Here is a 14803-nt window from a genome sequence, read left to right on the forward strand (position 1 = left end):
ACCGTGGAACTTTTATTTAGTCTATTTGGTGATTCTTGTCTATCTTGTTTCCTTTTGTCTATTTGGTGAGCAAATTCAAAACAGTATGAGTTGAAGGCAGGCTGAGCGCTAAAAAAATGATATTTTGGGCATTCAAACGGTTCTGCTTACTTAAATTATTGATTAATGTTAATTAGGTCAACTACTACAGTAGCTAGAGCTTCTAGCTCTCATTCATATTTAATATTTGGACTCACGCCTGTAGTAAAATCTTTGAAACACCACAGGGCACAAACAGATAAATGAAATAATATTTTATAAGAAGGCACTTAAAAACAGTAAATAATACAATATTTATAAAGGCAGCTAGGTGGGGATGACAGACATTTGTTTCTGCAATCTGATTAAGAGCACAGATTATATAAAATGTTAATTATATTCAAATGTTAATTGTTATTTGTCTACCAACAAAGAATTGAAAATAAAACGACAAACTTTAGCATGAACACTGATATACAGTTATACATGTCAAATGTGCCTGAGGAATTCGTAGTTTTTATATCTACCCTCGTTTCCTTCAGAGCCCCTGTGTGTTTACCTGTGTACACACGGTAAGTACAGTATGTGGACGCACTAAACTCATACATCAATTCTGTCCTGCGCATTATGTAAATTGGTTCAGGTTCGAAAGCTTCTTGGTTCAATCCCATGCAATTCCGAGCATCTGGCAGCTGAGATCCCACAGGTTCTGGGCCATTTCGTCGTCTCTGGCGGATCTCGCGCAGCTTGCAGGAGCGCAGTCGCTGCGACAAGTCGAGAAGGGGCACCACTTCAGGGACAGTTTTCTCACACGTGGCGTAGATGCTTTGCCAATGCTTTCACCCCGAGTGACTCTTCACTTCCATTCATATGAACTTTACACAGCTGGATGTTCTGCTGGCTCAAGTAACCGTAAGGACCTTGTTCAAAGGTGCGACGGCAGGACCCAGCCTGGGCTTTGAACGAACTAACTATGGACAAAGTTGAGTTACGACATGTCTCAGAGATACACATCTGGGACTACGATCATCTGCTCTTGACAAGTCTGCAAGGGAAACGTGGCGGCCGACGATCTGCGGTACTGTACCTGTAGTACCCTCCGCTCTCCTTCTCCAGCTCTGGTTCCACAGCACAGTAGATGGAGGTCTGCGCGCCCTGTACGGCTGTCTTGGTGAAAGGGCTGAAGACCTTCACGGCCAGCTGCAAGGGTGTGCTCAGGTGCCTCCACAACTCTGACTGCACCACTCCAGGGTGGAGGGAATACGCCGTCACACCCGTTCCTGATGCAGTAACAGAGCGGACACCAATTAAAGCGCTGCCACGCACAGTCTACACGGCACAGCGTGGGTCACTTGCAAACTCTACTGTGCCGACCTGTAAAAAATAAGACTTGTACAAAGTTCTAACAATGTCCGCTCTTTCATTTTATTTAGAGTTGTTTACGGTTCAGCTACTTCTACTTTCTACTGTCATATCACATTTATTCCTAATTTTTCTTCTATTTCCCACACTGCTCTTGCCGCATTCATTTTTTTTGCTGATTTCACTTTTAGTGTATCATTTTAAGGGACGCACTGAAGAGAGATCCAGATCTAAAGCTCTTATCACGATAACATGCTTGTTTAGCTGTCTTGGATCAAGACGTAAAGCGAGACGTGCCTTCTAGCCTCTTGGCCAGCGAGCGGGTATACAGGATGTTGGCCAGCTTGCTCTGTCCATACGCTTTCTTGGCGTCGTAGCTCTTCTCGCTGTTGATGTCGTCCAAGTTGATGGCGCCCCATGTGTGAGCCGTGGACGACACGTTGACAATTCTGGCCGGGGCGGAGCGCTTTATCAGGTCCATCAGCAGGTACGTCAGCAGAAAGTGACCTACGCATTAAGAAGGTCCAAAAATGCCGCCGTCACATGACCTTATTGCAGCCTGTTTATCGTCACCCTCTGTTTCCCTGTTCCATTTTCAATACTTGGTTTACTTTGCAAGTAAAACGCACGGAAGGGGACGGAAGAAGAGCAGACACACCTCGAGTTAGACAGCAGTTCCGTTCCGGAAACCCTCACTAACTAGTTTATGCAAGTCGAAACTGACCCCGCCCTTCATCCGCTAATCACAGCCCGTAGGCTATGCATACATGTGCGTTACTGTACAGTACACAGACATATCAGCGAACATGTTTAACATGTTATTTCTGTCAGTATCTTTCATATGAAGCACATATCGAAAATTAAGTTAAAAAACAATATTTTATTATATTATTGTTCGTTGTTCAATAATATATTAGTAGTGAGTAAGTCCAGTTCAGGGTGTGTGGAGTAACGCAGGTAAGCAACACAAAGTTTTTGTCATTTTTACTACCGAGCTTTTACGATAATTAGCATAAATCCAAGATTACATAAGTCACATATTAGGTAACCAGAAGCGTGTCTGTACGTATTTCATTTCCATGCATAACGGACAGAGTGTTGCGGAATGATATATATTTTCATATGCAATATTTTTTGTATTTTTTTTCTGCTTGTTAATTTTTTTTTTATTTTAAATGTATTTTTACATAAATATATGTTTTTTTGCAAAATTCATTCCCAATCGATTCCAACATATTAGGACATAACGTTTATATAAACAAAGTATATATTACTTATTATAAGTTCCCTTATTATCAGTAATGTGTTATCTATATGTATCCGGAAACGTAATATATATATATATATATCATTATTTATACAATAAGTAAAACTGCTATGAATACACAATAGTACCTAGAAAAATATAAAAAGAAATTATGTATATAAATTACGGCAGGGCACAGTTCTTATGATCGATTTGTTTATTAAAATCTTGTCCCTTCACAAAGAGAAGCAGTGCCACGTTCCTTCTGAAGTACAGAATTTTTAATATCATTAAGGTACTGTGTTAAGGTTAATCAGGGTAACTTCAGCATCTTCAGTTTAACTTCTGATTAATTTTCTGCAAGGGTCAAGAACGGATCCAGCTAATTTTGGCGACAGTCTGCTATTCGCACGTGGATTCCTTCTCATCAGGACTGAATCTCAGCAGCTGACTTTGCAAAGAACACACATACCCATACCTTACCCAAATGGTTGACACCAAACTGCATCTCAAAGCCATCTGCTGTCTTCGAATATGGACACATCATGATTCCAGCATTATTAATAAGTATGTTGATCTGCTTCTCTTCTGGATAAAATATTGGAAGGCATGTATTATTGGGGATATTGTGCACTTAGCAGAGGCTTTTCTCCAAGTATTGTACAAGTATTGTATTGCGCAATGTACTAAGACCAAGAAAGCAACACAAAAAATATTTAAAAAAGGAATATATTAGACAACATACAAAAGAGAAAACACTTTTAGTAAATCACTAAACAATTCAGCTGTATCATACACACACACACACACACACACACATTTTCAGAACCGCTCAGCCCATACGGGGTCACGGAGCCTACCCGGTAACACAGGGCGTAAGGCCGGAGGGGGAGGGGACACACCCAGGACGGGACGCCAGTCCGCCGCAAGGCACCCCAAGCGGGACTTGAACCCCAGACCCACCGGAAAGCAGGACTGTGGTCCAACCCACTGCGCCACCGCACCCCCTCAGCACTGTATCATACATTTACACATAATCTATTTTTTTACAGCTACACAGTAATCTTTGTTCACACTACAGGTACTTCCAAATTTACTTCCTTCCAGTGAAATTCAGTCCCATTTTTCATACTCATTTTATTGCTCCGATAGGTTATGTTCCATATTGACAAACTGAACAGGTATACAGTATATGCGTGAGGAAGGCACCGGCACAACAGAATCATACGGCAGACTTACCCTTATTAATTAATTCGGCAAAGTCCCTGATCGACTTTGTGTCGGATAAATCAAGTTTCATGACAACAACATTCTGGTTTCCAGAATCCTCTGTGATTTCCTTCTTGGCTGCCTCCGCTTTCTCCGCGTCTCTGCAGGCCAGGATGAGCCGGGCGCCTGGGAAACCAATGGGAAATAGATGAGCAGCAGGAGGTCAGACACTGACCTTTGACAGATAACTGAATTCACACAGATTTCCTGGGTTTGTCCGTGGAAGCAAAAACAAAGTTTTGCCCCACAGGATCACGTGTAAATGTTGAGGGGTTTAAAAAACCATGCCGGCGGGGTGCGGTTACCACAGGCATCCATCTGACTTCATAGGTTACGTATTGCGCACGGACAGAGAAGAATGTGGAAGTCGTACGCTTGCGGTCGGCCTGATTGTTGCACAATGAACTTGTTAGTTCACAGTACTTGTGGGTGAGGAACAGCCAAAGAGGCTGAACTGCTATTTGTGCAGTAATTACAGAGTAACACAGCATACATAAACCTAGAGTAGGTCCAGTGTGACACTTTGTCTTCAAAATATCAAATTAAAGCATGATTAAAAAAGCAAATGAGGGCATTGAAACAAGATTACTTGTTTGGATAAATACTTTTTCAGTAAATACATGGAAGAAGAATGATATTAAAATGTAATCTACTGTGATACATTAATTAATTCACTTTAATGAATTTGATGCTATCCTACCAGGTTATGCTGTCAGGATTTCACATCGTATCAAACTGATTCTGAGCTAAGAATCTTTATCTTCTAGCACTTTATCATTTTTTATAACAGAAAACAAACTATTTCAGACTCACCCTTATTAATTAATTCTGCAAAGTCCCTGATCGACTTTGTGTCGGATAAATCAAGTTTCATGACAACAACATTCTGGTTTCCAGAATCCTCTGTGATTTCCTTCTTGGTGCTCCGCTTTACCAGCTTTACAGTGATTTATACAGCAGGGAATTCTTACACCCATCCACTATTAATAAGCGCTTGTCCACTGCAGGGCAGCGGCCCAGAGCCTGTGCCAGAAACACGGGGTGTGGAGCAGGGTACCCCGTCGACCAGCTGCCAGTGAATCACTGGGAACTGCACAGTACAATATTATTTATTGAAAACTTTTAGAGATCATTCATAGTATAAACATTATAATGTTATGTCTAATGGTGGTGGTAATTAAAGTTGTTGAATTGCAGCCTGAAAGTTTTGGCCTGCCTGAAAATGTAATGGTTACAGCTGCTCCCTTTGGACCCAAAGGTTGCAGGTTTGAATCCCACTTTTGGCTGTAGTACTCTTGAGCAAGGTACTTATCCTAAAATGCTAAAGTAAAAACTACCCAGCTCTATAAATGAGTAAAAAATTGCAAGTAACTTAACATTTTAAGTCGCTTTGGAGAGAAGTGTCAGCTAAATGTGAAACATGTTCTTCGTGGATGAATTGTGGGTGATTATTATACGTCTTACCGAGTTCTCAGACATAATGAAGAATGATGTTAAAATTGGATGGGTGGAAGACGGAAACAAAAAAAATCTGTTATATACACTGCCTCTGATGGTTTTCACTAAATGCGTTTTACTTTTCTTGTGGGAAACAGATGAGGTTGAGAAACACGCAGGCTGGTAACACAGATCAGTCGCGTTTGGGGAGAAGTTCAACTTTTTGGAACGTGCAAAAGTGTTTATTTCTGTGATGTATTTTGTTGGCGTCGAAGGGGCAGGCACAGTACCTCTGTGCGCCAGGTCCCTGGCCGTCTCCTTGCCGATGCCTGTGTTCGCCCCAGTGATGATCACCGTCTTGTCATCAAGCCTCGCAGCTGAAGACCATCGGCCGCCCAGCAACTTCCTGACACATGGAAACACATGGAAAATTAATAACACTACTACTGTTAACCTTCAGGTGTGGGACAATGCATCCAAGCCAACTCACAGTGTAAGAGGACCAATTTTTCAGTGATTTATACAGCAGGGAATTCTTACAGGGTTAGTATCTTGATACCACAGCAGGATGGGATTCGAACCAACAACCTTCAGTTGTAGCTACAAGCTAACAGCTCAAAGCACATCAACACCTGCTAATACACCCTCCTACTGTGTGAATTACACATGAAAACTAAACTAAGGCATACAGTATGAGTATATCAATACAATAATTTTTCAAACGTCAATCGCTCCACTGCTGAGATGAAAGCTTTGCTTTCTTTCCCACCTGAGAACATTGCTCATTTTTGTCATGGGAAAATCTTCTCTCCGAGCGGACTCACCTTATTGAAATCATGGTTACAGGTAATGACCGGACCGGACCGGCTCCTCCAGCTGTAGACGCAGAACAAACCGGTTGATCGCTTCGCGTGCGGCTCCGAGTCCGAGCGCTTTCGACGCGGCGAAACAAAGTGTCTGCGCTCCCCGTCAGCCAATCAGAAACGTGCAGATCAGTCGATGAACCAGTCATATTTTAGCGCAGCGTTTCCTGCTGGGGCGGAAAAAACATTCTCCGTTAACCAATCAGGAACGCGAAGAAACTCCACTGGCCAATAGGAATTCCATTTTTTCCACCTCCACTCGCTCACTTTCGCTAACCGCTTGTCCCCGTCTGGGTCGTGGCGGTCCGGAATCCATCCTGGAATTCCTTCCCAGACCGGACATAAGTGAAATCTGGGGTTCGAATCCCTCTTTAGTGGTAATACAACTGTTCTAGTTAAATTACCCCGCTGTGTAAATGAGTGAATAAGCAGGTAGCCGCAGACCGCAAAGGCACTGACTGGAGAAACAAAAGTGTCGGTGAACAACTCGCTGTGACCGCGGCAAACTAGCATCAAGTTCCCGCTTCACTTTTGCTATGTTCTTAGATTCAGACAAAAATAAAGATCCAAGATGACAAATTTTCGTGTAACTCGCGATTTGTTCTTTGCGCTTCCCTGAGCATCAGAATAAGATTTAATTTTCATTGTTAATCTTTAAGATATAAATCCTCTAGGCTAGCGGTATGGTTCAGACATTCACTATTATAACATGCAAGTTATAACACTTAGGGAAACTTTTTTTAAATTTTTATGTGATATATCGATATCCAAGTTCTTTACGGAACCTAAGCGCTAGTAAATCAAGGGACATCTTTATAATGAAGCCTTTACCGATTATGGGCAGTAGAAGTGATTTCGAAACTGAAGGAATTGCCGCCCGCAGCCTTCTGGGGAGCGAAGGAATTCCTCTGGAACGTTCGCGCTGCACTGCGCGTCCTTCACCAGCAGATGTCGCTACTGCATGTTCGAAATTCCGCGATCATTCATTGACATTTATTCCGTCCCCTGACACTTTTCACAGTGCTAACCTACCTCCAATTGTATTTACGCATCTGAACAGCTAGGTAGTTTGTACTGGGGCAATTTAAGGCAAGCACCTTACTCAAGGGTATCACAGCTGGAGATGGGATTTAAACTTGCCACCCGTAGGTCTAGAGACAGCAGCACTAACTACTATGCTACCAGCTGTCCTAGGTGTCTAAATGTGTCGTGATCTTATCCGCAACTGTGCAGTAACATGTTCAGATTTTGAGATTTGCCATTACAGTACTGGGGGAGCGCAAGTGGGTTTGGCCTGTGCCTGCTTTCTGGTGGGTCTGGGGTTCGAGTCCTGCTTGGGGTGCCCTACAGCAGACTGGCGTCCCATCCTGGGTGTGTCGTCTCTCCCTCCGCCCTTGTGCCCTGTGCTGCCGTGTTAGGCTCCGCTTTGCCGCAACCCCGCTTGGGATAAGCGGTTGTAGACGTGTGTGTGTGTGTGCGCACGCATTACAGTACTCTAGCACTTTTGAGCTTGTGAACTATGAAGAGCAGAAATGATAAAACCCATCATTAACTGGTCGTCAATCCTGCATTGATTCCTGTTTCGTGCCTGAAACAAAAAGCAGTATCTGTGGTCTCTTTGTTTACCAAGCAGCTCATATGTATGAACACAATATCATTCTTACGAAATCAGCAGGGGGGTACGGTGGCGCAGTGGGTTGGACCAGGTCCTGCTCGCCAGTGGGTCTAGGGTTCGAGTCCCGCTTGGGGTGCCTTGCGACAAGCTGGCGTCCTGTCCTGGGTGTGTCCCCTCCCCCTCCAGCCTTATGCCCTGCATTGCCGGGTTAGGCTCCGGCTTCCAGCGACCCCGTATGGGACAAGTGGTTCAGAAACTGTGTGTGAAATCAGTGTCTTTTCTCCAGAACTCCCCTCTTATTGAATCCTCTTCTTTCAGATGGAGGGATGGGTAAGGATCATAATTTCCATAAACCATCATTCAGCTTTGGAGTTTGCTGCCGTCGACGTACAAGTGAAAAGAACGCAGCTGAGTTCTTCTTAAAGTTTTTATTAGTGATCAAGTTTTGCAGGAACCGCATGAGCTACGTCTGGAATCATTAAAGCATGTTTGATTTCATGAAAGAGCGCAGACGGCGGGCGGAGGATGACACGGCTCCTGGGCTTTCTCAGCCACCGGAGTCACGGCCTCATCTCCAGCGGATCCCCAGCAGGTGACAACTGACGGCCCAGAGCCTGCGGGCAGCGAGGTCGTCGCTGGCGGCCCTGGAGCACTTCGCCGGGGCGCATTCGCTGCAGGGGGAAACGCATGTCAGGATACGGGGATGTCCAAAACTCACAGTGGATTGAACGTCCTAGTCCGTTGGTCCTTTGGTTGGGCCTACCTGTAGTAACCGCCGGACTCCAGATCTGGGGTGAGGGTGCAGTACAGGGTCGTAAAGGCCCCCTCCACAGGGGTTTTGATCAGGAAGCTGAACGCATTCACCAGGATCTGCAAGGAGCTCTTCATGTGCCTGATCATTTCGGTGTGAACTGCACCCGGATCCACGGCATATACGCTCACCCCCGTTCCTGGCAGGTAACAGGCCACAATACATTTTTGAAAGTCTGACGGTGATTTGGTCGGTCTGCGCTGTTTATAAAAAATCTCAGTGATTCAGTACAATTCCACAGCAGGTACATGAGATTCCGACTGACTGCAGCATATAGCAGTGGGGCTGTACGGCGGAGCAGCAGGTAGCTCTGGTGCATCGCAGTGCCTGGTTCTGTGTTTGGTCTCTCTAAATCTGGCTCAGTGTGTGTGTGTGTGTGTGTGTGTGTGTGTGTGTGTGAGACTGTCCTGTGATAGACTGGTGTCCTGTCCAAGGTATACCCTGTTTAATACCCTATGCATCTACAATAGGCTCTGGATCACCACAACAATACACTGGACAAGTAGTTAGTGAGAATGAATGAATAAATGAATGAATGAATGAATGAATGAATGAACATCTGTGATGCACTCATCTCCTGAAAGCTTGTTAATATGTCAAGAGGCTAAAATCAGGACGGATATAATGACAAACGCGTGCCTTTACCCTTATTGCCCTCAGACTGAGACAAGCATTAGCGGAACTAAAGTTTTTGAGGGTTACTCTGGTCACGATGAAGACATGAGACTCTCACACCGCTGATGCATTTTCAATGGTGAGGAAGTCCAGAGCACCGCAGTGCGTTGCCGAGCGTATCCACTGGGCCTTTTCTTAAAAGAGCTGTTTTGTACCAAGATCTCCGCTGGTGCAACTGTAGCTAACCAGGGAGAAATTGAAATAATTCCCAACTGCCAAATGATCAAATTTTCCATGTATCTGTGTTACTGGAGACAGTGTGGGAGTAAACTGGTCGACGAGTAAATTCAGCGGGAATGTGGAAATGGCCAAGGCTTAGCTGGGTTGGGTCTGGTATATTCTGGCTGTAAAGGAGTTTTTTTAAGGACTTGCATCAAAGTGGCTGTTGTGTCAAGTCCCAAAAAGGACCATGTTGTTGTTACTTGAAGAGCCTTATCCTAAATTAATACAGAGAAAAATACAGCTGTACGAATATGTAAAAAGTTGAGTTGGGAAGTACCTTCTGAGATACTGAATACTGCAGTGTGCCCTACTTGGGCCAGCAGGTGGTATAGTGGTTACAGCTTTTACCTTGCAATCAAAGGGTCTGGGTTCAAGTTCCTTCTTCTGCTGTAATACCCTTGAGCAAGGTGTTTGCCCTGAACTGATGCAGTAAAAATTACCCAGCTGTATAAATGGGTAAACCATTTTAAGTAGAATACCATCTTTGTACTCTATGATGCTTTTGGAGAAAAAAAAATTGAGCATAAGGACTTAATTAGTATTTGGCTACTGCTACTACTGTAGGAATACTAAATACAACAGCAGTAATAATAATAATAATAATATTATTATTGAGGAGAAAAAAAAACAACTAGCATGGTACCCTCCAGCCTCCTGGCCAGCTCTCGGGTGAAGAGGACGTTGGCCAGCTTGCTCTGCACATAGGCCTTCACTGGGTGGTAGCTCCTCTCGCTGTTCAGGTCCTCAAAGTCGATCCGGCCCATGGAGTGCACGAAGGACGAGAGGTTGATCACCCTGGAGGGCGCCGATTGCTTCAGCATGTCCATTAGCAGGAAGGTGAGGAAGAAGTGCCCTGGGCAACAGGAGAGGGAGCATGAAGGCTCTTGGAGAAATCGAGATCTAGCGAGTCATCATATTGAGTGAGGAACGTACTACGCAGGATGGTACTCCGAGTCCACCAACACATTTTTTTAATTTTTTATTTTAATATCTGTCAGTTGAACTGGGCTTCCAACAAGCGTGTACCCTGCTTCATGTGGTCTGCCTCAGGGACAGGCTCCTGACCAGTGCAACCCTGGATAGACCAGTGGTCCTGATGGTACTGATCATGGATGGATGGATGGATGGATGGATGGAGGGACAAACAAATGAACTTTCACATCTTAACAATTCTCTTTTCCATATTTTTTTCCACTTGCACATTTTTGGTTTTGACATAGCAGTTCTTGAGATGGTCTTTCAAACAATTTTTGACTTCAATGTGTACTTACAGTACATTATGTGTGTTACAGTAACTCAGTGTTTCAGAGCTCAGGGCCTGGTGGACCGCAGGGTGTGCGGTTTTCCCCACTGCCACGAGTACTGAGAGTCCATACAGTCAGGGTCAGGGTGATGTTCTCAAGTGCCCCTAGGGTAGACTGAAAACCCACAAACACTGCGACTCACTGGGGTCAGGGCTGAGAGCTTTTACCACAAAGCTTTCCTCCCCAGTACCGAGTTTCATCTCTATCTAGCTGGAAAAATCTCGACGCGCTGTGATCCCACAAATATAGACGGTTTCTTGTAATAATTTCTGCATATATTCACTATTCTGACTCTGCAGTGAGCTGTCAAATAAATTAAAGACTATGGTTAATTTGTTTCATTTTAGAAACGTGGGACTTTGGGGTTCTGTCTTACTTACCTAGGTGGTTCACTCCAAACTGGGTTTCATACCCATCAGCTGTAGTAGAATATGGGCAAATAGCGACTCCAGCATTATTGATGAGAAAGTGCACTGCCTTCTCAGCTGCAGACAAACATACAAGTCATTTACGCATCGCTTGTCCTAAACGGATAGTCCCTCTTTCATTAGTGGCCAAATATGATAAATCGCAAGGTTAAGAATAGGACTGTATGCTGTCATCCAGTTGGCACGCTGATTATTTCTGCATCGTTTCGGCCAGAGCGTTTATAACTAATTTGGACGAATGAAAGATTCATCAGTCTGAACCTGAACGTACCATGAATTTCCACATCTGCGCCAAATGTGTTATCGATAAGGCTCCGGCCGTGTATGAAAGGTAGTTGACGCGCATGCAGTGCGGAAGAGGTCGGGGACGAGAGAAGGCTGGACGAGACCTACTGTTAAAGATGTGTTCCGCAAACTCGCAGATGGACTTGGTGTCGGCAAGGTCCAGTTTGCAGGGGACCACACCAGCGGAGCCAGAGTCCTCGGCGATCTCCCTCGCCGCCTCCTTCGCTTTCCTCACGTCCCTGCAGGCCAGGATCACGCGGGCTCCTGGTGAAGACAGTTGTTCGAGTCCACTCTCGTTCAGCGGACACTTTTCTCCACTGCAACTTACAATGTGAAGCTACTTATAAATATTTACCCATTTACACAGCTGGGTAATTTTACTGGAGCAATTTAGGGTAAGTACCTTGATCAAGGGTACTACAGGTAAAGGTGGGATTTGTATCTGCAACTTTCAAGGGTTCAAAGGTATCAGATCTAAATACCACGCTACCAGCTTCCCACACCACTACTGCCAATCGCATTACAGGCCCATCACTACGGCAAACAGTGTCCATCCTACACTCACCCCTCTTGGCCAGGTCCCTTGCGGTCTCCTTCCCTATACCAGTGTTGGCCCCGGTCACAATTGCCGTCTTCCCATCCAGCCGGACATCAGATGACCATTTCTTGCCGATAAGATTCCTTAAAATGACATTGGGATGTTAATAAATTTTTTTGGGGAAAAAATTTGCTTCGATGCTAGAAATTAAAATTTTTGCTGAATTTTTAATATGCGGACAGCGGAAAGAGAATAGTTTTATGTTCTAAATCAAGGCAACTAAAAGCATTCCCGTTCCATGCATGCTTATATAAATAACTGACATAAATAAGAAGCTGAGAAAATAGCCCCCTAGTGTGAAACTGAAACATTAAACAATGCTGAATACCTTCTGCATATGTTATAATAAAGGTGAAATATGTGAGCCGTCACTGTAAGCCTGCCGCCTTCCATACCTGATGGCGTTCATCTCTGTGTGCCCGCTGACAGTGCTCCGTCCACAAGTATGTCCTGCGGTGCGCGGCCCTGAGCTCGGCGATCCACGGAGGCACCCAGCACCAGTGTGAGATGTGTTCAGCTTTGCGGCTCAGATTAATACTGCTCCCTCAAAGAGGGGAATTGCGCAGTGGAATGAGTGTGCAAATGGCCTGGCAGTTCGGTGGGGAAGGGGCGGGGAAGGCCGGGCCGGGAACGCCAACAGACGTGACATGTGAGTACAGTGTCTGTTTGTGAAAGAATCTTGTCTTTGTGAAGCAGCAAATTTAGTGAGGACCGATAGTGAGGACTGTGATGTCCCATCCGGGGTGATTCTGGGATAGGCTCCACACTGGCGCCACCCTGACCGGGAGAAGCGGTTAATGACAGCGAGTGAGAGCATTACTGAAGACCAGCGCTGTCGCTGAGATCTCGTTAAAACACAAGCAAAATTGGGATAACTTGGCTATAAATTCTCTCACCTCCACATAGGGTGGTGTGTGTCTTCCTTAACCTTGGGTCCTCTACAAGGAGCCTTGGAGTTTGAGGGTTCTACGCAGTATCTTAGCTGTTCCTAGGACTGCATTCTTCTGGACAGAGACTTCAGATGTTTCTCCTGGAATCTGCCGGAGCCCCTCTCCCAGTTTGGGGGTCACAGCCCCAAGTGTGTGTGTGTGTGTGTGTGTGTGTGTGTGTATATCTATATAGTTATTTTTTTATTTCCAACAATGGGTGGTGGAGGTGTAAAAAAGTGCTTTGAATGTGTTTAGTTTTCATGGCGTCCTCTGCCAAGTGTGAATATTTTGGGATACGTTGTTAAAAACCTCCCCCAATAACAGACCTTTATTTCACAGTGTAGCCGCTTCAGCTCCTTTTTTTGCATGTTGACTGAGACTGATCCCAAAGGTGTGATCTTCTGAGAGTTTAATATTTACTTCATGCACATTTTGCAATTAAGTGATTCTATATGTAAAAAATAAATCATTGTTATATATAGTAATTAAATTAGCACTGTAATTAAAAGACACTGATAATTACTGTGGGAGGGCACGGTGGGACACCAAGTAGTGCTGCTGTCTCACAGCGCCTGGGTGGTGCAAGAGCATGAGGGTTGGATCCCTCCTCATTCTCTGTGGAGTTTGCATGTTCTCCCTGTATCTGTGTTGGTGTACTCTGGTTTCCTCCCACAGTTCCAAGACACGCTGTTCAGGGGCACTGGTGACTCTAAATCACCCGTAGTGGGAGTTGTTACAGAGAGAGTGTGTTCCACTGATGTATGGGTGAGTGACTCACTGAAAGTACTGTATATAGCAGTGTAATTCACCTTGGGAGAGTAAGGTGTGGGCTGAGAACTCTACATGGTGTTCACTGGAAGTAGCTTTACAGAAAAATATCTGGTAAATAATTCTACTACATGTGGTGTATGAATTTGTACCCCAGACCAATAACAATTTTAATCTGAATTTATTCAAACTCATTTCATGGATAGATCTATCTATCCATCAATACTTAATTTGGCTCAGCAGGCTGGGGGTGGATTTGCATGGTGATACAGTGGTGTCCGTCCGAACCACTCGCCCCACACGGGGCATGGGGAACCGGAGCCTAACCCGGCACACAGGGCGTAAGGCCGGAGGGGGAGGGGACACACCCAGGACGGGACGCCAGTCCGTCGCAAGGCACCCCAAGCGGGACTCGAACCCCAGACCCACCGAAGAGCGGGACCCGGACCAACCCACTGCGTCACCGCACCCCCATACAGCGGTGTACAAACAACAGTTACTCACAAAAGCGTACGAACGGTGAGAGAACACAGAACAAGTCGTGATAGGCAAGACAGTGGAGTAAATAAATAAATGATTAAATAAATAGATTGAGAATGGGGTGAGTAGTGCTAAAAAGGTAATGTCACCTAACAAATGAGCAAGCTTAACTGTTAGACAGGAGTACATATTCACATTTAACTTGCATTTATTCTCAGTATAATTATGTGTATCTTTTATTTGTAGCAGTTGTCAGAAAATTCGCATCTCTTACCAAAGGTGGCAGAGTTATACATTTTACCTACCTGGTACATAGACGAAAAGTATCCCACAAAAGAAGCCATGGTGACAAGATTACACAACCGCAAGTGATCAAAAATAGGAAAATTTTTAGGAAAATTGAAAAAAAACAACAAATATATATACAGATCATCGGTGATTATAAGTGTCTTATAGTAGATTGCAGTGTATATTGGGTAGCTTATTGTGTCAA

General features: G+C 44.6%; 2 protein-coding genes across 4 annotated transcripts; both read right to left on the minus strand.

Moving 5' to 3' along the window:
* Positions 1–318: 318 nt before the first annotated feature.
* Positions 319–6293, minus strand: LOC108935518 (retinol dehydrogenase 12). Of its 3 annotated transcripts, none has more exons than XM_018754207.1 (7): positions 6157–6293; positions 5623–5738; positions 3866–4021; positions 3110–3214; positions 1678–1887; positions 1106–1298; positions 319–782 (listed from the first exon to the last, which is right to left on the minus strand). In XM_018754207.1, the coding sequence occupies exons 1-7, from the start codon at positions 6168–6170 to the stop codon at positions 680–682; spliced, it is 897 nt and encodes a 298-aa protein (XP_018609723.1). In that variant the 5' UTR covers positions 6171–6293; the 3' UTR covers positions 319–679. The 3 variants fall into 3 exon arrangements, with proteins under 3 accessions (XP_018609723.1, XP_018609722.1, XP_018609724.1); XM_018754206.1 differs by having other exon boundaries at positions 701–985; XM_018754208.1 differs by lacking the exon at positions 3110–3214 and having other exon boundaries at positions 701–985.
* A 1960-nt stretch (positions 6294–8253) lies between these two features.
* Positions 8254–12787, minus strand: LOC108935520 (retinol dehydrogenase 12). Its single transcript, XM_018754209.2, has 7 exons — positions 12529–12787; positions 12101–12216; positions 11644–11799; positions 11203–11307; positions 10162–10371; positions 8574–8760; positions 8254–8481 (listed from the first exon to the last, which is right to left on the minus strand). Exons 1-7 carry the CDS (start codon positions 12540–12542, stop codon positions 8379–8381), a joined length of 891 nt encoding a protein of 296 aa, XP_018609725.1. The 5' UTR covers positions 12543–12787; the 3' UTR covers positions 8254–8378.
* Positions 12788–14803: the final 2016 nt, after the last annotated feature.

Source organism: Scleropages formosus, chromosome 9 (assembly GCF_900964775.1).
Source record: "Scleropages formosus chromosome 9, fSclFor1.1, whole genome shotgun sequence".
NCBI classification, from domain to species: Eukaryota; Metazoa; Chordata; class Actinopteri; order Osteoglossiformes; family Osteoglossidae; genus Scleropages; species Scleropages formosus.